Source organism: Oryctolagus cuniculus, chromosome X (assembly GCF_051225735.1).
Source record: "Oryctolagus cuniculus isolate XC-2025 breed Fujian yellow rabbit chromosome X, ASM5122573v1, whole genome shotgun sequence".
Classification (NCBI taxonomy): Eukaryota; Metazoa; Chordata; class Mammalia; order Lagomorpha; family Leporidae; genus Oryctolagus; species Oryctolagus cuniculus.
The window spans coordinates 63,968,449-63,995,980 of record NC_142888.1 but is presented as its reverse complement, the minus strand read 5'-3'; the positions used below and the strand labels follow the sequence as shown (position 1 = coordinate 63,995,980).

Below are 27,532 nucleotides of genomic sequence, written 5' to 3'. Positions count from 1 at the left end.
CATAAATATGACGCAGGTAGCAGCATTAAAAATGTGGATATTAGACCAATCAGTGCTTTTAGATCATCTGCTGGATTTTTGGTCTATTTAAGTAATACATCAAAATTTGGACTACAAAATGTCACCTTGTTGAATAAAAACCACAAACAGTTGTTAGAGTACCTCTCAGGCAGCCCAGTATGCCTGTGGTTGGGAACCGCTATCATGAAGAGAGGAGAATTGATTGCACTGTTGATTGTCTGCCACTTCTATGGTATATGCAAGGGAAGACTGGCTACTGAAAAGCCACAAGAGACTGTGACCGTCAGGAAGCCAATTACCATTCAAGAGGGTGGTTCAACATTGATGTTTAATATTCTCTTAGTGGTCATTTGATACTTTTTTTTTTACAGGCAGAGTGGACAGTGAGAGAGAGAGAGAGACAAAGAGAAACGTCTTCCTTTGCCATTGGTTCACCCTCCAATGGCTGCCGCAGCTGGCGCGCTGTGGCCGGCGCACTGCGCTGATCCGAAGGCAGGAGCCAGGTGCTTCTCCTGGTCTCCCATGGGGTGCAGGGCCCAAGCACTTGGGCCATCCTCCACTGCACTCCCTGGCCACAGCAGAGAGCTGGCCTGGAAGACTGGAAGACGGGCAACGGGGACAGAATCCGGCACCGCGACCGGGACTAGAACCCGGTGTGCCGGCGCCACTAGACGGAGGATTAGCCTATTGAGCTGCAGCGCCGGCCATTTGATACTTTTTAAAAAACACAAAATACACTTGAATTGCCATCAGCTACTATACAAATGTTTACATTATAGTTTAATTTTAGACTAAAATAGATTTCCACTTGAGACTAGTTTTCCATTTATTCTATTTCTAAAGGGAAATGGTTAGTTTTCCTCTTGCATTTGCTTTCAAAACAAAATGTATTTTATTTTACTTTATTTCAAGAAGTACAATTTTCCAAAAGCAGTAGGAGGACAAATGATGTGGAAATAATAATATTTCACAGAAGGAATATTTCATGTTTTTATGTTAATATCCTAAATGAGACTTATTAAAATATATCTTCCTAAATATCTTTCTGATTCTCTGAAGTCCATATTTTTTTCTAAATACTACTTAAGGTATACAACTTTTATTTATTGCTTATATACAGATCCAGGAACACAGTGATACTTCCCACCCTACCCTCTCTCCCACCCATGCTTTCCACTCTTCTTCCTCATCCCTCTCTTATTCCCGCTTTTAATTTTCACAAAGACATATTTCAAGTTTACTTTATACTCATAAGATTAACCCTATGCTAAGTAAAGAGTTCAACAAATAGTATGTAATGAGTTTAATCTCCTTTCCATTCAGGAAACTATCTTAATAAAAACTTGATTTTTAATATATATTTGCATTTGACTATTTTTTCTTCTCTCCTGTTAATGTTAATTTGCTCTATCTCTGTCATTTCAAAATAACAGGTCATCCAAATATAGAGATTAATTTTATCCATAGTTTTATTTTAATTTTTCTAATCATTTTAGTGGATTACTGTGATTATTGATTTACAAATCTAAATTAAATTGAGTTAGTGGATTAATGTTGTTTTTCAAGCTTCTAAGAATGCGGCTTTTTTTCCTTTTGGTGTCTGTTTCTATGAGTTGTAGTTAAGGTGCTATATGATTATTTTTTAAGATTTATTTTTTTTTTTGAAAGATAAGAGTTACAGAGGGAGAAACAGAAAGAGAGATAGTGAGGGAGAGAGAGAGAGATCTTCCATCTACTTGTTCATTCCCCAAATGGCCATAACAGTGGGCCAAGCCAAGCAAGGAGCCAGGAGCTTCTTCCAGGTCTCCCATATAGGTGCTGGGACCCACAAATTCAGGCCATCTTCTGCTGCTTTCCCAGGTATATTAGCAGGGAGCTGGATTGCAAGTGGAGCAGCTAGGACTTGAACTGGCATCCATATGGGATGCCTGCATCACAGGTAGAGGCTTAACCCATTGCACCACAACACCGAACCTAGGTGCTATATAATTTATTGTATTTATTCTTTCACCATTGATACAGTTAAGCACATTTCAAAATATAAGTTAATATTGGTTAACATGTTTGAACTGAGATATACATTCGTTGAGCAACAATGGAAGAACTGTAGCTAAGAATTTTACAGAGCAAAGAAAGTATTGTAAAAAGTATTACAATCTTTTCTGTTTCATATCTTTAATATTAGTTTTTATCATAGATGATCATTGGCTTGACAAATATATTTTTATTGTGGTAAAATATATACTTTATTAAATATATTCACATTGTTGTATAACATGACCAAAAATATGAACACTTTACAAGTTTGCATGTTATCCTTATATAGGGGATTGCTAATATTCTCTGTATCTTTCTAATCTTAGTATATATATATTTCTGACACAAGCACCAAGAATGTTTGTTTAAATGCTCAGAATCTCTTTCAGAATAAAAATAGGAAAAGTAAAGCAAATTCGCCAGCAGAATACTATTTAACTCATTATGTTATCAGCATTGTGAACTTTTTACCTTTCCCCTGGCTTGATGAATGTTAACAGATGTCTAAGAAGTCCTATTTTGTAGTAGACTAACAGGAGGATTTCTTTTCTGATGGGCTAGCCTCTTTGAAGCAATCTTGTTTTTGAGGATGGGTGAGCTGTGGAAGGAGATTCTGTACTGTTCTTGGGAGTCAGGCGTTTCAAGTAGCTTTTCTGTATTCCTGGTTAAGTAGGCTTAGGGAAATTAATTATTATTTTAATGTCAGAAACTTTAGGTGTTTGGTCATCTCTAACCTGTATGAAATGCACACTTTTTGCTAGGATCACAAGACTTTCTAGGCATGCTACTACTGGTTTAAAATCAAAGATCTGTAGAAGGTCAGAGCTGTAATGCTATAGAAATTATGTTGTGACATTAGATAAAAGGCAGATAAATCTCTGTTGTAATTTTATTGCCCATTAGATGATGTATGTAATACTAGAATAATACATATGGCTCAACATTATTAAGAAAATGATAACTAATATTTCCCTTAGTAATTATATATAGAAGAATATTTCCAATTTAAAGTGATGTCACTAGAGACAAATATAACTGGTGATTACTGAATTAAAAATAAAGTTTACATAAATTGTGATATTTAAGGATATCTATATATTACCTAAGTTCAAATGCATAACAAAATAGTATCTAAGCCATTGTAGTTGAGTTACATCCTAGTTTTGTTTGTTGTTTTTTACATTTGAGTGCAGCATTTCACAGTGTTCCATGGAGTATCAGAATGTTTAGACCTCAAATAAGTTTTTTATGCTGTTTTGCAAAATTCATAATAAATGCTACATATGAAATTCTCTGAAAAGCTGCGCAGTAAGACAAATCTGGAGCTACCTAAGATTAGAGGCCAACTTCAAGATTTTAGTTGCTGGGGCTGGCGCTGTGGCGCAGTGGGTTAACCCCCTGGCCTGAAGTGCTGCCATCCCATATGGGCGCTGGTTCGATATCCGGCTGCTCCACTTCTGATCCAGCTCTCTGCTATGGCCTAGGAAAGCAGTGAAAGATGGCCCACGTCCTTGGGCCCCTGCACTCACGTGGGAGACCTGAAAGAGGCTCCTGGCTCCTGGCTTTGGATCAGCACAGCTCCGGCTGTTGCGGCCATCTGGGGAGTGAACCAGCGGATGGAAGATCTCTCTCTCTCTCTCTCTCTCTCTCTCTGCCTCTCCTCTCTGTGTAACTCTTTCAAATAAATAAATAAATAAATAAATCTTTTTAAAAAAAGATTTAGTTGCTTTGCAACATTAGATAGCTATTCAATTTCTGTGCCTCAATCTCATCATCTGATGTTATTGCTATTCCCCTCTTGAGTTTGTTGTGAATATTAAATGAATTAATATGTGTAAAGTATTCAAAAGAGTGCGGAATATTGTTAGTGCTATGTAACGGTATTTTTTTGTTTTCAAATGATGACAAATTTGGCCTTGAAACTTTCTTACCTCCTCCCCTTTACTGAAACAGATTCTTTCTTTAAGATGTATTAATTTGATTGAGAGGAAGAGTGACAGAGAGGTAAAAACAGATAAGAGAGATCCTTGATCTGCTGGTTTACCCACAAAAACCCACAAATGGCCAGTGCTTTGCCAGGTCAAAGTCAAGAACTCTACCCAAGTTTCACATGTGGGTGTCAGGAACCTAACTAATTGGGCCATCACCTGCTACCTCCTGGGGTTCAATATTAGGAAACTAGATTGGAAGCAGAGGAGCTGGGATGCAACCTTGCACTCTGATTATTGCATGTGGGCATACAAGTGGCTTAACACACTGTGCCAGCATGTCTGTCCCATAAACAAGTTCTTTTAACATTTTACAGAAGAAATAATTAAATGGAACATAGTTTGTAAAACAATGATATGACAGGTTCAATATTGTTGCTTCTCTCTTAATTTTAATCATTTAACAGTAAATGTAATTATGAATATTTGAAGAGATTATTAAACTTTCATGGCTTGAAATGCCTATTAGGCATTTGCTGAAGAGTCTGCAGGAAAATTAACAGTTGCTTGGCAAACTAAAAGTCTGTTAGGCACGTTAGGCTATGGGACAACAGTTTCTTCAAGGCAGCAACCAGCGTCTCCTGTGCTGCCGTGTAGCTGCACTCTCTACTATGCCGCGCTGCTTATCCTACCAATCCTTCCTCACGGTTGTTTTCCTTCTCTGGCTCCATCCTGAGCTGTAAATTCACTGCCTTATCGTACTTCCTCCAATTTGTTGTTTTTGCAGGGCAATTTGAACTTCAGCACAGATTGAACATATCCTCTCTTAATATCTATCAGTAATTCAATGAAGTTTGCCAAATATCTGTGCCAATATGGTTGATTTCTAGTGCCCACATCGTTTTATGGCTTCGCTGCTGTCTAGCCAAATGCAGCTGCTATTTATTGTTTTGAAAACTCCCGATGGCTGTATTTTGTCAAACTTCTGCTATCAGTCATAGACCTGAACTGAGTAACTATTAATGTTTTGTCTGTCTGAATGGTGATTCCTAAGAGTCACTGTAATATTCGTTCCTTACTTGAGTTTTGTTACTACTTACATGTGACTTCTCTGTTCTTTCATTGTTTGATTCTCAGATCTTAATAGCTTTCCTTTTAGTTACATTCCTAAATTTTTAGGATCCAGGTGTCTGTGAATAGAAAAAAACTTTGAGAAAATATTTTATTTCTTAATTAACACATACTAATTACAGATTTATGTCTATTTGAGTCCAAGAATTTTTCTAAATATGTTTATACCCAGAGCATAAACATCTCCTGAAAATGAACTTGAATACTACCTCTGCCTTGAAAGATTTTAATCTTCTCAGTTTACCTATAAGAAATTTCAAAGCCGTTTTTACTAGATTCAATGTGGTATATCACATTAACCTGTTGTATCACCAGATGTTTCATTATTCATGTTTTAGTACATCATACTTGACCCAAAGTAGCTTTGAATACAAATAACAAAAGAGCCAACACACAGTACTTGACGGAAAGGCTGAAGCAATGTGGCATATCTAAACTACTTTTCATTTCGGGGAGGGGGATATTATTAATTGCAATGTCTTGACTGTTAATTAAATTTTATTTTTAAAATATAAAATCTTATTGCAGTGAACTGACTCACCATTTCATTTAATTAATTGTAAACCTCAAGATTTGATTACTCATTGTTCTCCTTTAGTTAATTTACTTATCCACATGCTTAACAAAAAAGCTTTCCAACTAACATGAATGGAAGGGCACAGTATAACCAATTAGGAAACTATAAAATTGCCTTAGTTTTTGTTCACAGCACTGTTGAAAATCCAAATTCACTGCTTTTTTTTGCCTTTTTCTTTCAAATTTTTTATAAGCCAGGGATTATTTACCCCTACACTTCTTTTTTTAAGAACTATAGACCATATAAATTGTCGGTCTAATGTTTGCTTACTAGTGTGAAAGGAGTGCAAGGAGAGTTGTGTTTTAGAGCATGCATGAATGATTAAAAAAAACACAAGGATTTCAAAAACCTATATAGTACAGAATAAATCCAGACAGAATCATTGCTTCATAAAGGACCCTAAGGACAAAATAGTCCAACTTGTTTATGTGGCATATGAATAAAATAAATCACAGAAAAGTTGTATGATACAATTTTTCACTTGTTCTGACCAGATGCCTTATATGGCATCTTTGCAGACCCATTTTAGATTAAAGAATTTAAAAATCAAGTTATTAATGTAGGGATTAGTGGACAAAACACTTGGGAAAAAATTGGGAGTCATAATTTCTCCTCCTAACCCTATTGCATACTGTCTGTGTTAATTTATTGCCCTCTTTCACTTATCCTCTTTGTGACTCAAATTATTTCATTGATAAAATTGGGAATTTGTTTTAGATATTCATTACAATTCTTTTAAGTCTAAACGACTTTTTTATAACAGATTAAGCCTACAGTTTGTCCTTGTATACTTACTAACAATAATAGCTGGTAATACACACGTAAACACAAACACACATACGTAACTATGACACATGGACATTTTCATATATTTTAGGTTTAGCAGAGTGTTTAGAAACAATACACAATAGGAAAAGGGGAGCCCCTTCATTAGAAGATGATAGGAAAAACTGGGTATCCATATTCGGAGGAAAGAAAATTGGATCTTTATTTTCACCAAACACAAATATAAACTCAAAATGAATTAAACACTTAAACATAAGGCCTGACACCATAAAACTCCTAGAAGAAAACATAGAGGGAAACATTTCCTTGCCATTAGATTTGGCAATAATTTTTGGATATGATACCAAAAACACGGGCAACAAAAGCAAAAATAGACACGTGGCATGAAATCAAACTCAGACACTTCTACACAGCAAGGAAAACAAAATCACAAAAAGGCAAACTATGGAATGGGAGAACATATTTTCAAACCATGTTTCTAATAAAGAATCAATATCCGAACATATATAAGAAACTCACAAAACTCAATAGCAAGAAAACAAATAACCTGATTAAAAAATGGACAGGGGTGGACATTTGGCATAGTAGCTAACATAACTCTAGGGATGCCTGAGTCCATTTCAGAGTGTCTGGGTGCCAGTTCTGCTTCCAATTTCATCTTCCCGCTAATGTGCATTCTGAGAAGCAACAGGTTCAAGGAGTTGAGTCCCTGCTACTAATGTGGGAGAGACCCAATATGACTTTCTAGCTCCCGGCTTTGATTTTTCATAATGGGAAGAAAGAAGGGCATACTGTCATGTGCATAGTATAATTCAGTGAAGCAAGATTGGTAACTATATACCAAATGATATGAGATATACACAATTGGCCATTATTTTTTAAAATTTCTTTTTATTTGACAGTATGACAGAAAGAGATAAACAGAGAGATCTCCTTTCTATTAGTTCACTCCCTAAATGCTTGCAACGGCCAGGCTAGACTAGGCTGAAGCTAGGAGCCAGGAACTCCATATATATTTACATTTATTTGGTTTCTCCATATACAAATATGAGGAAGATCAAAGGGTAGAAAAGCTACTTGAAGATTTTATTCCCAGCTCATCCTTTAGCAGAAGTAGGAACAAGGATAGTCATTACAAATGGATCCCTTATAGCATTTCAGAGTACCTTGATGATAGTATTTTAGCAGGAATTTAGTACATCTAGTGAGTACCATTTAGAACAACAGTCCAATGCTCTTGGCAGACACCAAAACATATTAGCAAGAGTCTTGTAATTTTTCAGACAATTTGGGTTTTACTGCCTTTGTGTATGTATTCTGTGTTTTGAATTGGGGATCAGACATTTTGTCAAATTCTTTTTCAGAGTTTTCAAACTGTTCATTGCCCACAAAAAGAGTTAGAAGATTTGAAAATTACTAAAAAATAGCCATCAATTCAACTTTAATTTACTTTTAGCTCACACTGTGCAACAGGGCCCTATTAAAAATGCATCTATATTTCAGTTCCATTCAGAAATGGTCCTCATTTTAAAAGGTATGATTCTTGTTTTAGGTATAACAGCTGCAGCAATGGCTGAGGCAATGAAGCTGCAGAAGATGAAGCTTATGGCTATGAACACTCTTCAGGGAAATGGAAGCCAAAATGGGACTGAATCTGAGCCTGATGATCTGAATTCTAACACAGGTGAGTATCTCAGTCTGATGTCTCTTACTAATTTTTGTGGAGTGAGAGAGAGAAGGGTTGACAGTGGAATAGAGAGTAATATGTATAATACTATGATTATAAACAGTTACTCCAGAACGGTACTTAACCTTATAGCCAACTTTCACACTGAAACTGGAAAACCATCTGATTCCTGTTGCAGAATCATTTAGCTATCTTTGTTGTTTGTAGCAAGGGAATTAAATACTAATTCTTAGAGTAATAGCCATTGTGCTCTCTGCCTGCTAAAAGCAGCCCCACGCCACCTTCACCCCAGGGGGTCTTATTCCAACTCCATTCTTTCCTAAATAATTTACCACTGGAAGGCAAGGCTGAGAATACAGATTGTTGGGCTGCAGTCTGTTTTGGTGGAGTACCATGTTCTTAGCTAAATATAGGTGCTGACAGACCTCAGGCATTATTGACAGGGGCTAAAGAAAAGGAATGGAACAGAGAGAAGGCCATAAAAAGGACAAATGGAACAAAGTGAGTGAAGACAAAGATGACTCTGAAGTGGCATGTGCCCTACCTTTCTACTTATTTCTAAAAGTAAAAATTATATATTTTTATTTATTTGAAAGGGGATTGAATTGGAATCCCCTGGTATGCTTCCAACTCCACCACTTGGGGCAAGTCAGCCTGAGCATGTCCCAAATTATACATCTCTTCCCTCTCCCATTCCCACCACCATGTTCAACAGGGATCACATTTCAGTTAATTTTCAACACTTAAGAATAACTGTGCATCAATTACAGATCTAAACCAGTCATATTAAGTAGAACAGATAAAAAAAACTACTAAGAGGGATAATGTATTTAGTTGTTCATTAACAGTCAGGGCTATGCTGATCAAGCCACCATTTCCCATAGTGTCCACCTCACTCCAACAGGTTTCCCTCTTGGTGTTCAGTCAGTCGTCACCGATCAGGGAGAACATATGGTATTTGTCCCTTTGGGACTGGCTTATTTCACTCAGCATGATGTGTTCCAGATTCCTCCATTTTGTTGCAAATGACTGGATTTCGTTGTTTCTTACTGCAGTATAGTATTCTAAAGAGTACATATCCCATAATTTCTTTATCCAGTCTATCGTTGATGGCCATTTAGGTTGGTTCCAGGTCTTAGCTATTGTGAATTGAGCTGCAATAAACATTAGGGTGCAGACCTCTTTTTTGTTTGCCAATTTAAATTCCTTTGGGTAAATTCCAAGGAGTGGGATGGCTGGGTCGAACGGTAGGGTTATCTTCAGGTTTCTGAGGAATCTCCAGACTGACTTCCATAGTGGCTTGACCAGTTTGCATTCCCACCAACAGTGGGTTAGTGTCCCTTTTTCCCCACATCCTCGCCAGCATCTGTTGTTGGTATATTTCTGCATGTGAGCCATTCTAACCGGGGTGAGGTGAAACCTCATTGTGGTTTTGATTTGCATTTCCCTGATTGCTAATGACCTTGAACATTTTTTCATGTGCCTGTTGGCCATTTGGATTTCCTCTTTTGAAAAATGTCTATTGAGGTCGTTGGCCCATCTCTTAAGTGGGTTGTTGGTTTTGTTTTTGTGGAGTTTCTTGATCTCTTTGTAGATTCTGGTTATTAACCCTTTGTCTGTTGCATAGTTTGCAAATATTTTTTCCCATTCTGTTGGTTGTCTTTTCACTCTCCTGACTGTTTCTTTTGCAGTACAGAAACTTCTCAATTTGATGCAATCCCAATAGTTGATTTTGGCTTTGACTGCCTGTGCCTCCCGGGTCTTTTCCAGAAACTCTTTGCCTGTGCCAATATCTTGAAGGGTTTCTCCAATGTTCTCTAGTAACTTGATGGTGTCAGGTCGTAGATTTAGGTCTTTAATCCATGTTGAGTGGATTTTTGTGTAAGGTGTAAGGTAGGGGTCTTGCTTCATGATTCTGCACGTGGAGATCCAATTTTCCCAGCACCATTTATTGAATAGACTGTCCTTGCTCCAGGAATTAGTTTTAGATCCTTGATCAAATATAAGTTGGCTGTAGATGTTTGGGTTGATTTCTGGTGTTTCAATTCTGTTCCATTGGTCTATCCATCTGTTTCTGTACCAGTACCATGCTGTTTTAATTACAACTGCCCTGTAGTATGTCCTGAAATCTGGTATTGTGATGCCTCCGGCTTTGTTTTTGTTGTACAAGATTGCTTTAGCTATTCGAGGTCTCTTGTGCCTCCATATAAATTTCAGCACCATTTTTTCCAGATCTGAGAAGAAGGTCTTCGGTATCTTGATTGGTATTGCATTGAATCTGTAAATTGCTTTTGGGAGAATGGACATTTTGATGATATTGATTCTTCCAATCCATGAGCATGGAAGAGTTTTCCATTTCTTGGTATCCTCTTCTATTTCTTTCTTTAAGGTTTTGTAATTTTCATCGTAGAGATCTTTAACGTCTTTGGTTAAGTTTATTCCAAGGTATTTGATTGTTTTTGTAGCTATTGTGAATGGGATTGATCTTAGAAGTTCTTCCTCAGCCATGGCATTGTCTGTGTATACAAAGGCTGTTGATTTTTGTGCATTGATTTTATACCCTGCTACTTTGCCAAACTCTTCTATGAGTTCCAATAGTCTCTTAGTAGAGTTCTTTGGGTCCCCTAAATAAAGAATCATGTCATCTGCAAAGAGGGATAGTTTGAGTTCTTCCTTCCCAATTTGTATCCCTTTAATTTCTTTTTCTTGCCTAATGGCTCTGGCTAGAACCTCCAGAACTATATTGAATAGCAGTGGTGAGAGTGGGCATCCCTGTCTGGTTCCAGATCTCAGTGGAAATGCTTCCAACTTTTCCCCATTCAATAGGATGTTGGCTGTGTGTTTTTCATAGATTGCTTTGATTGTATTGAGGAATGTTCCTTCCATACCCAGTTTGCTTAGAGTTTTCATCATGAACGGGTGTTGTATTTTATCAAATGCTTTCTCGGCATCTATTGAGATAATCATATGGTTTTTCTTCTGCAGTCTGTTAATGTGGTGTATCACATTGATTGTCTTGCGCACATTAAACCATCCCTGCATACCAGGGATAAATCCCACTTGGTCTGGGTGGATGATCTTTCTGATGTGTTGTTGCATTCTATTGGCGAGAATTTTATTGAGGATTTTTGCATCTATGTTCATTAGGGATATTGGTCTGTAATTCTCTTTCAGTGCTGCATCTTTTTCCGGCTTAGGAATTAAGGTGATGCTGGCTTCATAGAAAGAATTTGGGAGGACTCCCTCTTCTTCGATTGTTCTGAATAGTTTGAGAAGAATTGGAGTTAGTTCTTCTTTAAACGTCTGGTAGAATTCAGCAGTGAATCCATCTGGTCCTGGGCTTTTCTTTGTTGGGAGGGCCTTTATTACTGTTTCAATTTCTGTCTCAGTTATGGGTCTGTTTAGGTTTTCGATGTCTTCCTGGTTCAATTTAGGCAGGTTGCATGTGTCCAGGAATCTATCCATTTCTGATAGGTTTCCCTGTTTGCTGGCATACAAGTCCTTGTAGTAATTTCTGATGATTCTTTTTATTTCTGTGGTGTCTGTTGTTACATTTCCTTTTTCATCTCTGATTTTATTGATTTGGGTCTTTTCTCTTCTTTTTTTAGTTAGTTGGGCCAATGGGGTGTCAACCAAGTGGTGGAGTTGGAAGCATACCAGGGGATTCCAATTCAATCCCATCGAGGTGGCATGTACCAATGCCATCTCACTGTTCCAGGTGATCAGTTTCAGTTCACAGTTGGTCATGGTGAAGGGACTGGGAGTCAAAGGGAGCACATAGACAAGTCTAGTACCTGCTAACGCTAACTGATGGAGTAAATAAAGGGGAGAGTGATCCAACATGGGAAGTGAGATACTCAGCAGACTCATAGAATGGCAGATGTCCTAAATAGCACTCTGGCCTCAGAATCAGCCCTAAAGGCATTCGCAGCTGGCTGAAAAGCTCATGAGAGTATTTCAGGCATGGAAAGCCAAGACACTCTGGCAAAAGATCTCTGCGAGTGAGATCCCAGTGGAAAGAACGGGTCATCAAAGAAGGAGGTACCTTTCTCTGAAGGGAGGAGAGAACCTCCACTTTGACTATGACCTTGTCTAAACAAGATAAGAGTCGGAGAACTCAGAGGGCTTCCATAGCCTTGGAAACTCATGACTGGAGCATAGGGAGATTACTGATGCCATAGACAGGAGTGTCAACTTGTAAAGTCAACAACAGGAGTCACTGTGCACTTACTCCTCATGTAGGATCTCTATCCTTAACGTGCTGTACATTGAGATTTAATGCTATAACGAGTACTCAAACAATATATTTCACTTTGTGTTTCTATGGGGGTGCAAACTGTTGAAATCCTTACTTAATGCATACTAAACTGATCCTCTGTAAAAAAAAAAAAAAGAAAAGAAAAGAAATTATCAATTCCCAACTTGACTCTCACTGGGATTAAACATGACAATAGGTCTGCTCTGATTTCATCATCATTTAAAAAAATCATCTATTATTTTTCACTTTATGTTTCTGTGTGGGAGCACACTGTTGAAATCCATACTTAATGTATACTAAGCTGATCTTCTGTATATTTAGATAATCGAAAATGAATCTTGATGTGAATGGAAGGGGAGAGGGAGTGGGAAAGGGGAGGGTTGTGGGTGGGAGGGACGTTATGTGGGGGAAGCCATTGTAATCCATAAGTCGTACTTTGGAAATTTATATGCATTAAATAAAAGTTTAAAAAAAAAAGAAAGGGGAGAGGGAGAGGGAGAGAGAAGAGAGAGAAGAGAGAGAAGAGAGAGAAGAGAGAGAAGAGAGATCATCCATTCACTGATTCACTTCCCAAAGGCCCATAACAGCCAGGGCTAAAACCATAAGCCCAGTATTCAACTCAGGTCTCCCACATTGGGAGGCAAAGATACAACTATTTGAACCATCACCTGCTGCCTCCCAGGATCCACATTAATAGGAAGCTATAATGGGAAGTACAGCTGGGACTTAAAGCCAAGCATTGTCATATGCAAAGTAGGAGACCCAAATGGCGTCTTATCTGCTGTGCCAAACCTCCTGCACCATACTACTTGTTTGTAGTCCTTTATACTGTAATAAATGTACTTTTTGTTTGATCATAAGAACCCTCAGATATGTTTTGAAGGTAGATGGGATAATATGTGAATGAATGGATGGATGGATAAATGAATCATTAAAGTTTAATTTGGGGGGATTATAAGGGTCAATAAAAAAGGTCTTAGCAGCCTTAGATTTTCAAGCTTACTCTGCTGTTAAATTCAATATAATGTGATAGATTGTTAGCAGCTTTACTTCTCTTAGAAATACAAGCATGGTAGACATTATTATTGAGGAAAATATAAAGTTGAATTAAAAAGGAAAATTATTTAATCAAATTGGTCAGAGGAACTACTTTGACTTTAATACAATGTGGATCCCCTTATTAAAATTGCAAAGTTATTGGTGAATTATAGAATGAGAATTGCTTTTCGGTGCTCATGGTGGTACTTTCTATATAACCTAAGACAAAACATGACATTAAACAAAGCCTAGAAACAACAGGAATTAGGATAGTTACCAGGTACTAAGTACTAAGTATCTTAATCTTACCCAGATCCTTAGAAAATAATATTCACAATACTCCCATTTTACAGATCAGGTAGCAGAGGCACAGAATGTTTCAACTTTGTCCACTGTCATAAAACTAGTAAATATAAACCTGAGTTTCAGTCTCTTGTCTGGTTCAGTTGAAGGTGTTTTCTCTTTCTAGATTCTGCCTCCTCTTCAGTGCTATTTTGTAATGGGAATTTGACTTTATTAAGCCCCTGGAATAAAATGATTAAAATAAGGATATGTGAGAAAACAAACGATCAGTTTCCTAATCCTAAATACCTTTTAACTCATACAGATTTTAAATGTTAAAGCATCTTAGAAATGACCAATATTTGAAAGGCAGCCTTTTATAATTCAATGTTGTTGCCAAGGAATGTTTTGTACAAACAAAGATTAATGAGAACCCATGCATTAACTTCTGTCATGTTTCAGGTATACTAGTTTCTGAAAAAGGCTTTCTAAAGAATCACTATGCTTCTCGGTTTGGGAGATATACTCATAGTCTATTTCTAATGTGCTGAATAGTTAATAATTGTTCTAGCTAGATATAACTTGCTATAACCAATGCCTAACTCCAAATATGTCATTATAAAATAAAGCATTAGATTTCCATCTGTACATAATGCATACTTAGTGTTGTAAGAATAGGAAGACAGTGATCACTATCCTTGATCATGCAGAAATTGTAATCTAACCATTGTTATCTTGATGTGATGAAGGGATCAGACTTGAAATGTCTACATCATCATCATCATCATCATCATCATCATCATCTAGATATAAATGAAGCTCTGGAGGAATTTTAAACTCCAGATAAATGAATCTTTCTTTTACTGGAAAATAATAAACTACTGTTTCAAAAGGGATCATTTTAAATAGAAATTTTTTTCACAAATTTTAAATATGAACATTTTTGTTAACCTGGGGTACTAGTATGACTGATACTCTTTGGGTCCTCTATCTTACTATTTATTTTTTAGAAGATTTATTGGAAAGACAGAGTTACAGAGAGGGGAGGAAACAGACACATACATACACACACACACACAGAAAGAGAGAGAGAAAGAGAGAGAGAGAAAGAGAGATCTCACATCCACTGTTTCACTCCTCAAATGGCCACAACAGCTTGGACTGGGTCAGGCCAAAGCCAGTACCCTGGAACTCCATCCAGACTTCCCACATGGGTGTTGTACTTGGTCATCTTCCACTGCCTTCCCAGGTGTGTTAGCAGGGAACTGGATCAGAAGCAGAGCAGCCAGCACTCGAACTAGTGTGCATATGGGATACTGCACATGGCAGGCGGCAGCTTAACCTACTGTGTGAAGATGCTGGCAGTTGTCTCAGTATTTAAACTGAGATAAAAGACTAAACTTTATTTCTTTTTCGACATTGGTGTACTTCAATGTCTTCCAAGAATAGAAAGAAGTAGACTGTCTTGACAGTGGAGATCACAGTTACCATTAATTTTATTTTTAAAGATTTATTTATTTATTTGAAAAGGAGAGAGAGTGAGTGAGAGAGCACTCTTCCATCTGCAGGTTTGCTCCCTGAATAGCTTCAACCATAGGGTCAGGCTGAATCAAAGAGTCTGGAACTCCATCTGGGTCTCCCATGTGGGTGGCAGGGGCCCAAGCACTTGGATCATCTGGTGCTGCTTTCATAGGCACATTAGGAGCAGGCTGAATCAGAAGTGAAACAGCTGGGACTCCAACTGGTGCTCATATGGGATGCTAGACATCACAAGTGGTGGCTTAATAGACATCGCAAGTAGTAGCTTAATATGCTGCACCACAATGCAAGCTCCCGGTTGACACATATAGGTTCTGAATAATAGTTATGGGGATATCTACATAAAGGTTACTGGTTGAATTAGAATGGGACAATTGGATAATTAACTCAAAGGAAAGCTAGGTCTTCAAGAATTTCTTGGACTGTTTACAAAGTTGGTACGGTAAAAAATGAGGAAAAGGAAAAACCAGTCAGTTTAATATTAATATACAGTCAAATGGATTGTGAGATATTGTATTCAGAAAACACATTGTTTTCCATCATTTGTGTGGTAGCGCAGAAATGAGCATTAGATTATGATCAGATACACTTGTTTTCAGCCTTGTAACAGAATACTAGTGGTATGTTTGAAGTGATCAGCAAATAATAAACCATAAAGGGCAAGTGTGTGAATGAAATAAATGGTGTGGCTTGTGACCATTTCTAAACCACTCCATGAGAAGTTAGAATTGAATTATGATTCATGAATTTGATTCCTATATTTTTGAAGCATCAACAATATACAGTCTTCCAACAGTGCAATACGCAACATGATGGTGTTCTGACACAAGACAAAAGTCACTTGAATTCAAATGTTTATGATCTAGGAGAGGAGATAAAATATGTATAAAGATATAAATGGTTATACCCTGAGAATGTGCTGAAAGCAACAAAAAGAACAAAGTAGTATGAGAATTTAGAGAAAAAAGAAATTTCTTCTAAGAGAATCAGGAAGGAATTCAAGTGTAGGATATAGCATTTGAACTGGTCTTTGAAGGTTGTGAAAGTGGAAATCAGAAAGTAGGTGGCTTTAAATGATGTGTTACACAGACAATAGGATTCCCCTGGGGAATCCTTTCCAAACAGTGGTTCCCAGATCCCTCAGGCCATCTCTAGGACTTAAGTAAGAGTTGAGTGTATGAATCAAGTTGAGTATATGAATTAAATCCTTAGGTTAACTATAAGGCACCTGTTGTTTACAATTTTAATGAAGATTTCTAAAATTAAATTTCAGAGTTCTAAGTGACTTGAGATAATCGATTCCAATCCTCTCATACAACATGTGATGTTTGAAGGATGGGAAACTGGCTTGCCATCACATGCCTAGGTAACGAGAGATCTGATACTAATTCATAATCCCTTGATTTTACCTCTATAACATTATTCCGCCAATGATTGAATCGATGTTCTAGTAGAGTTTAAGGAACATAATAGAACTTTTTCTTTGAAAGTGAGTACCAGTCACTAATCCTAGAGAAGGAGATGAAGTGAGTGAGAGAGGTTGTCTTTCATTTGACCTGTCCAAAGTTCTGTTTATAAGGTAGGTGCCTGACCTCAGGTCAGACCTGACCTCAGGATCTACTCTTAGCATTATCATTTTCCCTATATTACTGATATGTTTCTTATGGATATTATTTTTTCTCTTCAATTAAGTGAGGTATAAGAAACAAATGTTTCACTTAGTGGTCTCAAACTGCCAATTAACCAAACCTTAAAAATTATGCTGGACGGGGCTGGCGTTGTGGTGCAGTGGATTAAGCACCCCATATGAGCATCAGTTCTGGCTGCTCCCTGCTTATGCTCCTAGGAAAGCAGCAGCAGATGGTCCAAGTGCTTGGGCCCCTGCACCCATATGGGAGATGCAGCTGAAGCTCCTGGCTTTGGTCTGGCCTAGCCCTGGCCGTTTCAGCCTTTTTGGGAGTGAACCAATGGATGGCCGATTCTCTCTCTCTCTCTTCCCCTCTCTCTCTCTCTCTCCCTCTCTCTCTCTCTCTCTCCCTCTCTCTCTCTCTCTCCCTCTCTCTCTCTCTCTCTCCCTCTCTCTCCCTCTCTCTTCCTCTCTCTCTCTCTCTCTCTCCCTCTCTCTCTCTCTCTCTCTCTCTGTGTGTGTGTGTGTGTAACTCTGCCTTTTAAAATAAATAAATCTTTAAAAAGAATTATGCTAGGGCCGGGCATTTGGTATACCTCTTAAGACATCTCTTGAGATGCCTTCATCTCCTATTACAATTCCTGGGTTCAACTCCGGATTTGCTCCTAATTCTAGTTTATTGGTAATGCATACTCTGAGAGGCAACCGGTAATGGTTCAAGTCTTTGAGACCATACTACCCATATGGGAGACCTGAATTGATTTCCCAGCACCTAACTTTGGCCTGACACAGCCTAAGCTGTTACAGGCATTTGGTGAGTGAACCAGTGGATAGGAGCTGTCTGTCTGTCTCTATCTCTCAGTCTCTCTTTCAGAGAAATAAAATACATTAAAATATATTAGATTTACAGATATTATAAATGATTAAATAAAATTTAAGTGTTTATATGATTTTTAAGTAAAAACTCGATGACATATCAAGTTCTGAAATCAAGCCTAGGAAATATTACCATTTTCCCCCTTATTTATTCTTATAAGGCATTTGAACAGCATTTGTTCTTATAAGGCACAACTGTAAATAGAAATGAATGATTTCTCATCATACCATTTGCTTGTGGTCATGTTAACATTCTGCTTAATAGAAACATTTTTGGTGCCTATAAGCCATTTTCACAATGATCTATGTGATCAGAAAACTTAAAAAAGATTTTATTTTTTTTAATTTCAGAAGGGGTATTCTCTGCTTTAACTGCCTTTTGTAACACTATTGCTATTCAGTTTCTTCATTGTTATTAGTTGCTGGATTCTGAGAAGGCAAAAATGGTATATATAAGATGCAAAATAATAAATTAAAATTTTTCTGTTGGTGTTCATGTCTACTTATCATTTTTAAAAACATAACATTTTGTTTTCTCTATTTATTCTTTATAAGTTCTTATTCCAACCCCTGACTATCTGTTGACTCTTGCTGTTTAATTGTTGAAGTTATGGCTTTTATTTGTGGTGGGTTTTAGTTACTCTATTAGATCAGGGAAAATATATGGTATTTGTGTTTTTGAGACTGGCCTATTTCATTAAATATAATGGTTTCCAGTTGTATACATTTTGTTGAAAAGACAGGATTTCATTTTTTATGGCTGAGTAGTATTCCATAGTGTATATGTACTATAATCTGTTTATCCAGTCATTGGTTGATGGACATCTATGTTGATTCCATATCTTAGCTATTGTGAATTGAGCTACAATAAACATGAGGGTATGGATAACTGTTTCATATTCTGATTCCATTTCCTTTGGATAAATTCCCAGGAGTGAGATGGCTGGGTCATATGCTAGATGCATTTTCAGATTTCTGAGGAATATCCATACTGTCTTCCACAATGGCTGTACTAGTTTATATTCTCATCAATAGTGCATTAGGGTACCTTTTTCCCCCCACATCATCACCTGCATTTATTGTTTGTTGATTTCTCTATGCAAGCCATTCTAACTGGGGTGAGGTAAAAATCTCATTGTGGTTTTGATTTGCGTTTCTCTGATGGCTAGTGATCCTGAGCATTTTTTCATGTGTCTTTTGGCTATTTGGATTTCTTCTTTTGAAAAATGCCTCTTCAAGTCCTTGCCCATTTATTAACTGGATTGGTTATTTTTCTGTTGAGTTTCTTGAGCTCTTTATAGTTTCTGGATATCAATCCTTTGCCAGTTTCATATTTTTCAAATATTTTGCCCCATTCTGTTGGTTGCCTCTTCACTTTGCAGTATAGAAGTTTCTCTGCTTGATGTAATCTAAATTTTCTATTTTGATTTTTATTGCTGTGCTTCTGGGATCTTTTCCAAGAAGTCTTTGCCTATGCCAACGTCTTGCAGAATTTTCACAATGTTTTCCTGTAGTAATTTAGTATTAGGTAATAGATTTAGATCCTTGATCCATTTTGAGTTGATTTTTGTAAAAGGTGTAAGGGAGAGGTCTTATTTTGTACTTCTGTATGCAGAGATGCAATTTTCCATTTGCTGAATGGATTGATTTTAGCTCCTTTGTCAATGATTAGTTGGGTGTAGATGTGTGGATTGATTTCTGGAGTTTCTATTCTGTTCCATTGTTCTGTCTGTCTGTTTTTGGGCCAGTACTAGGCTGTTCTGATTATAAATGCCCTGTAGTATGACCTGAAATCTGGTCATGTGATGTCTCTGTCTTTTTTATTGTTGTTTGAGATTGCTTTAGCTATTCGGGGTGTCTTGTGTTTCCATATGAATTTTAGCATCAATTTTTCTATATATGAGAAGAATACCATTGATATTTTGAATGGGATCACAATGAATCTTTAAATTGCTTTCCATAGTATGGACATTATTTCACTTACTGATATTTCTGAATGATTTTTAAAAGCAGGACAGGAAAGGAGAAAATAGAATTAATACCATTAGTCTTAAAAAGGGAAAGCAAACATAGAAGTTAGAGATTCTTAGTCAAGAACAGCATTTTCTTTTTTGAAGACAAACCTATAGTTTCTTCGATTTGAGGTTTTGTTTAATAGCTTCTGTAATGGCTGCACCATGACTCTGCATCAAGATTTCAGCATGAATAACAACCTGTTCATGTTTCATTTAGCTCCAAATGAGAAATTCTGTCTTTTATTGTTTTAGGAAATTAGTCTGTGTACTATTGCTCCTGGAGCTTTATAATTAATCACTAAAGGTTATAGCTGTGGAGAGTTTGTGGGAAATAGATGCCTGAACGATTATAATTGTAGCTGTCAAATCAAAAATATAGTTATACAGCAGCAGGTCTTTTTCTTAAAAAAACTATAACAAAGGCTTCAAGGGTCGTCCATTTACTTGTAGAAATAAATGGAGTAATTTTTACCTGTGTTGCTGATTTCAGAAAGCACTCTGCATAGTGACTTCCTCTGGAGAATTCATGATGGTGACCATGTAAATCTTTATCCTCTGAGTCCCGGCTTGTTCTGACTTTTGTGTTGGTTTAACTTTAGTGGAGCAGATGTTGAGTATTTCATCTTTAAGAAAACACAGTTTATAGTGGAAAGAACCAAAGGATACGTGTCTTATTAACTTGCAAAGTTGAATTAGAAATTCCCAAGATTGCCTTTTTTCTTTATGTTATCCAAACACCTCATTAGATATGGAGCAAGATGTTTCTAGAAAACCGAAACATACTTGTTTTTATTAGATTCTACTATCAAGAACTGTTTTAGAAGGTTTTTCTCATAGAATTGTAAACTTTTACTATTCAATCAGTCTTTCTTTTGTGACTCCATCCCCTTAAAAGGAAATATAAGCCAGAAAAACCTAAAGTGTCTTTAAAGACCCTTCTAAAAACTTATTCCATGAATGAGCAAAACTCATTACTGGGCACTGTTAAGTATGATTGTTTATTATCCTTTTTTTAAATTGATATTTATTTAAAAGGCAGAGAGGCATAGAGAAAGAAAGAGAGAAAAGAAAGAGTGTTTGTAACCACTGATTCACTCCCCAAATGCCCTCAATGATGAAAGCTAGCCTGTGGCTGGGGCCAAGAGTCAGAAACTCAACCCAGGTCTCCCATGTGGGTAATAGGAAATTGAATACTTGAGCCATCTCAGCTACTTCACAGGGTCTATGTTGTTGGAAATTGGAGTCAGGAGCTAGAGCTGAGAGTTTGATCTATGCACTCTATTTCAGGTTGTGGATGTCTTAACTGCTAGGCTAAATTCTTATGTGTACACTTAATACTCCATGTAGTGGATTAAGGCCTTCTTGTAGTTTGTTTTATTTTGTTTTTGTTTTTGTGTATTGTGTGGAATGGTTAAATCCATGCATTTCTTTGCTTTCTATTTTTCATCTTTTTATTTTAATTTGTAATTAGTTTTTAACAGATTCAATGTGATTTGTAGATACAGTTGTAATAACATAATGACATTCTGTTCTTCTCCATCCACCTTCCTCTTCTCTCTCCAACTCTCTTTCCTTCTCCATTTCTTTTTTCTTCTTTTACTTTTTGGTTTTTGAGATAACGTATTTAAAAATTATATTACAGTAAATATAATAATTAATGCTTCACCAAATAAGAAGTTTAACAAGTAAGGTCTTCTTGTTTTAGCAGTGTTATTCGGGTCAGTTTTTATGAAAGCACCTCAGATTCAAGCCAAAGTTTTACTTCTTCTTTACAATGAATAATTTTAAATGATGTTTTATCTACCCTTATAGATATTATTTTCTAATCTACAATAATTTTTATCTTTCTTAGTAATTTTCCACCTTCTTGACCAAACTCAGCTGTCATTAGACCAAAGGACAGAACTGACCCAACCCTTATCTTTCTTTCTTTACTTTTCATTTTTTATGGTATTTTGGTCTGGGAAAAAATATCCTTCACAGGACATTTCATTTTTACACATGAATAATCAGATTTTCTAAAATACAATGTTTTAAGAATGACCATAACTAATTTTACCTGTTATAAAACCGGATTTAGAAGATGTTAAAGAGGAGGATCTTACCCATACATGGAATCCAAAAAAGTTGATCTCATATAAATGGAGAATATGTTGGTTGTTACCATATGATAGTGATTTGATACAGTGGGGAGGGGAGATGTTAGTCAAGGATATATAATTACAATTGGTAAGAATAACAAGGTCAAGAGAGCCTTTGCATAGCATGATGATAGACTGTGTTACATTCTTGAAAAATAGAAAGAGATATTAAGTGTTCTAACCAAAAATATGAAAATAAGCAACAAGATGCTATATATTATTATACAGCTTGAAAGTATATAGAAAATGAGTCTTATAATTATTTCAGTTTTAAAAACTTTTTTTTGACATGCAGAGTGTTAGAGATAATTACAGAGAAAGAGAGAATGAGTTCCCATCCACTGGTTCACACCCCAAATGTCCACAATGGCCGGGACTGGGCCAGTGGTGAAGCCAAGAGCTGGACACTCAACCCAAGTCTTTCACTTGAGCTATCAATACTTCCTCTCAAAATCTGCTTTGGAAGGAAGCTGAAGTCAGAAACCAGAGCTGGGTGTAGAACCCAGATATTCTGATATGGGATGCAGGTATAGTAACTGGCATCTTAACTACTTGGCTAAACATCCATCCCCATTTTAAATTTTGATTAACACATAATTGTGCATAGTTATAAAGTATACTATAATATTTCAATACCATAACAATTTTTTCTACTGATAAAGGCAGGGTGAGTAATATTTTCATCTCATCATTTCTTTATTTTTCAGGTCTTTAAGGTCCTCTTTTCTAGATATTAATAAAATATCTAATGAGTTGTTCTGTACTGTAGTCATTCCACTGCACTATAAAGCACCAGAACCCATTACTTCCATCCAACTGTGTTTTGGTATCCTTTTTCTAACTTTCTCCCATAAGTCCTCCAACCAGCCTCTAGCAATCAGCATTCTCAGATAAACTTCTAAAAATTTTACATATCTATGGAGCACAGAGAAATCAATACATGTATTCAATGTGTGAAGACCAGATCAGATGAGTTAATATTTCCTTTTGTTTAAACATTTATAATTTTTTAAATTAATGACAATTTAAATACTTATGGGGAACAGTGAGGCAGTCCAATAAATGTAGACAATGGGTACTAATAAAATCAGAGTAAGTAACATTTCCCTCTCCTTGTCATTTCCACTATTGAACATAGAATCTAAACCTTGATCTGAACATAGAATAGTGATAATTAGAGGCTGGGAATAGTGAGGTGGGGGGATGTTAAGGGGAAGTTGGACAATGAATACCAAAACACTTAGATAGAAGGAATAAGTCCCCAGTGTTACACAGAACAGTCACATTGAAAGTTGTAAACTCCCACACGGAGAGAACGCATCACATTCATCATTCTTTTTAAAAAATATATTTTTGTTATTTATTTGACAGGCATAGTTACAGACAGAGAGAGGGAGAGACAGAGAAAAAGGTCTTCCATCTGCTGGCTCACTCCTCAAATGACCACAATGGTCACAACTGGGCTGATCCAAAGCCAGGAGCCAGGAGCTTTTTCTGGGTCTCCCACATGGACACAGGGGCCCAAGCATTTGGATCATCTTCCACTGCTTTCCGAGGTCATAGAAGAGAGCTAGATCAGAAGTGGGGCAGCTGGGACTTGAACTGTCTGTCACCCATATGGGATGCTGGCACTGCAGGCAGAGGCTTAGCCTACCATGCCATAGTGCCAGCTTCCACATTCATCATTCTATGTCTCGCATATTTCACTTAACATTATGCCCTACAATTACATCCATTTTGCTGAAATTGATAAGATTTCATTTTTTATGAATGAATAATATTATATTGTGTAAATTACTACATTTTCTTCATTCATCAGTTGATGGGCACCTAGGTTAATTCCCCATCTTGGATATCATGAAAAATACCACAGTATATATGGGAGTACAAATATCTCTTTCCTATGTTGATGATGTATTTGTATGTGTGTGAGTGTATGTATACACATATATGGGCTCTAGGTAACTGATACTATAGATCTAGTTTTAGTTTTTTTTCAGCAATTTTTTTAAAATTTAATGAATACAAATTTCATAGGTACAGCTTTAGGAATACAGTGGTTCTTCCTCCCATACCCACCCTCCCAACCCCACTCCGGTCCCACCTCCTATTCCCTCTCCCATCCCATTCTTCGTTAAGATTCATTTTTAATTATCTTTATATGCAGAAGACCAACTCAATACTAAATAAAGATTTCAACAGTTTTCACTCCCGCCCCCCCCCCCACAAAGTATAAAGTACTGTTTGGAGAGAAATATGTATACAGTGACTCCTGTTGTTGATTTAACAATTGACACTCTTATTTATGACATCAGTGATCACCTGAGGCTCTTGTCATGATCTGCCAGGGCTATGGAAGCCTCTTGAGTCCACAGACTCCGTTCGTATTTAGATAGAGCCATAAGCAAAGTGGAAGTTCTCTCCTCCCTTCAGAGAAAAGTACATCCTTCTTTGATGGCCCATTCTTTCCACGGGTGTATCACTCACAGAGATCCTTCATGTACAACAGTTTTTATCACAATGTCTTGGCTTTCCATACCTGAAATGCTCTCATATTTTTTGTTGAATATCTATAGTGTTCTCTTTAATGAGTGTACTAACTTACCTTACCATCAAAAGTGTGTAAAAACTCCTTTGTCCCTACATACTTTGCAGTATTTGTATATTTGCTACTTTTTATTATAATATAAATGTACACAGTGAGATATAATATAATATTATGTTATATAAAATATAATATATAAGATAAATTATGGCTAATACTTCCATTTTATCTCTCAAGTTGTCATTCTGTTACAGAAGGGGAGATTTTATATATATATTTACATATAAATATATATTTATATTTTATAGATATTTTAAAAGTATATGTTTTATATATATTATATATGAGATTATATATATATATAGAGAGAGAGAGTGAGAGAGAGGGAGAAAGAGAGAGAGAGAGAGAATCTTCCATGTGCTGATTCACTCTCAAAATGCCTGCAACATTTGGGGCTGGGACCTTGCCAAAGCCAGAAGACTGGAACTCAATCCAGGCCTCTCATGTGACTGGCAGGGACCTAAGCACTTGAGCCAATAACTGCTCCCTCCCAGGGTGTACATTAGCAGGAAGCTGGAATTGGAAGCACAGCCAAGACTTGATCCCAGACTCATTGATATGGGATGTGGGCATCCCAGGAAGCATCTTGACTTATATATCAAATGCTCTCCCCTTTGTTGCTGTTTTGATAATAGCCATTTTAACTGGAATGACAAAATATCCTATTGTGGTTTTGATTTACATTTTACACATGCATAATGATGTTGAGCATTTTTTCATGTATTTAATGGCCATTTGTATTTCTCTTTTGAGAAGTATCTATTAAAATCTTTTACCCATTTTTCAAATGGATTATTTAGAAATGCACTTATGAGTGAAAATCTAACCTGTGTTGAATCTGCTGTCTTGGTCACTAAATATTATACTCCTTGAATAGTTCTGATTTTTTGTTCATTAATGCTAGATGTTTTGCTCTCCTACAGCTATGTTATTATCTTGCATGTCTCCTTTTTTGTGTGCCTTAGTTACAGTATAGGAGCTTGGGATAACCATATTGCCTTATGAATTCTAATGTTCATTGTTTGTTGTGATTCTTGAAAATTATTGGTCCCTCACTACTTTTAGTTTGTATTGTTTTGATTTAATGGAAACTCTCCTGAATCTGGTGCTCTCATAGTTCATATTATTTGTCACTTTAGTTTCTGAACCCATCTTCAGAAGATTTAAGTTGTTGTCACATGATCAGTATGTTCCTGAATCCATGTTCAGGGCATTGGTAGGAATGTTTTGCCTATCCTTGAGATATGGGACATGCTTTTTGTATCATCGTCCTGTCTTGACATCGCTCTGTGGGTGACCATTCTTTGAGTGCTTCTCTCCTGCCTCTTTGTAACTCTGTCTAGGTGTGTGACCTGCGAGGATTTTCAGTTTATTGATGAGCCAATTGTTTAGACTGCACTCAGAAATCTTGATAAAGTCAAAATAAATTATGGCTATTACTTCCCTTTTATCTCTCAAGTTGTCATTCTGTTACAGAAGGGGAGATTAGATTTGCCTGACAAAACTTGATCTTTAGGGTGTTATCCAGCATAGTGTTCTCTGTGAAGTATTTGCAGGTTTGTTTGTATTAGTTTCCAAGACACATATATTATCCTTACAAAATAAATATAAAGTTAAAAAATAACAGAAAGGAATAATATAAACAACGGTTCACAAACAGGGCCAAGAAACATAGAAATTTACTTCCGTTTGCTAAAACTTTTGTGGAAATTATTGTAAATGAGTTGTCATACTAAGTTAGGAGACTGTTTCCATAAATAGAGTTTATATTAAATAAATTGTGTTGTATTTTATCATTAAAATGTTCATGGATGGAGGAGCATTATGGTGCTGCAGGTTAATCCATCACTTGTGATATCTGCATCCTATATCAGAGTACTGGTTTGAGTCACAGCTACTCTGCTTCCAGTCCAACTTCCTGCTAATGCATCCTTGGAAGTGGTGGATGATGGCTCAAGTGATTGTGTTCCTGCCACCCTTGTGGAGGAGATGGAGTTCTGGAATCCTGGGTTCAACCTTGCCTAATCCTGGCTGTTTCAGGCACTTGGAGAGTGAATCACCAGATGGAAGATCAATCTCTCTCTCTCTCTCTCTCTCTCTCTGCCTTTCAAGTAGTTAAAAATAAATTAAAAATAGACAGTCAAGATTAAGATGTTCATTTATGAATTAATTGAAACTTGACAAAAATATAATAAAGACTTGCTAATTGTAGCACCAAATTTCAAAGGCTGACCTATACTATACATTGATTTTGATTATCTCCTGAAGAGTGTATTTGTATCTAAAAATTCATGACAAATGGCATTAAAGGATGTTTATTTTGGTGCAAAAAATGAAATCCATGCATTGTTTTCTCAAAATATGCATTTTCCATGACCATTTGAATACCTACTCAACATGGATTTCATTTTTTTGCACTTACATAATTGTATCTTTTAATTACATTTTGATGTACCATCATAATCACTAATTTTTTGTAAACTTGACTTCTCTGTGGTTCCATGACACTTGTTTACCATCAGTACAGCAGTTACGGATATGGCCCATGTGTACAATGAACCTAGAGCATGCATTTAAGAGATACTTGTGCCCTTACTGGAAGGTTTGAAAATTCTCTAGTAACCAAAGTGAAAATCTTTTCTTTTTTTTTTGTAACTTACATATAACAATATTCACCCATTTAGAAGTGTTACATTCATTGATTTTATCATATTCAAGATGGGGTGACTATTTCCACAGTCCAATTCCAGAAATTTTTGTCACTTCAAAAAGAAATTCCCATACCCATTAGGACTACTCCTCATTTCCCCACAAGCCCTAGCCCTTGGAATTTACTAATTTATATTTAAAGCATTGTACTATCTATATGGATTTACTAATTATGTATACTTCATATAAATGGAATCATACAATATGTAACCTCTTGTGTCTAGCTTCTTTTACTTGACATGTTTTCAAGATTCATCCATGTTGTACCATGTATT

General features: G+C 36.5%; 1 protein-coding gene and 1 non-coding gene across 5 annotated transcripts in view; one reads left to right on the top strand and one right to left on the bottom strand.

Annotated features, from left to right (window-relative positions):
- DACH2 (dachshund family transcription factor 2) overlaps positions 1-27,532 on the top strand; it is a 573,911-nt gene that overhangs the window by 394,421 nt on the left and 151,958 nt on the right. For all 4 annotated transcript variants that reach the window (XM_002720253.6, XM_017349997.4, XM_017349998.4 and 1 more), the window contains one exon: positions 8,033-8,164. In XM_002720253.6, the coding sequence (XP_002720299.2) occupies positions 8,033-8,164 (132 nt within the window). The remainder of the gene's footprint in view (positions 1-8,032; positions 8,165-27,532) is intronic.
- Positions 2,303-2,406, bottom strand: LOC127485028 (U6 spliceosomal RNA). The gene has a single exon (XR_007912233.2). It is a non-coding gene; the product is annotated as a U6 spliceosomal RNA (small nuclear RNA).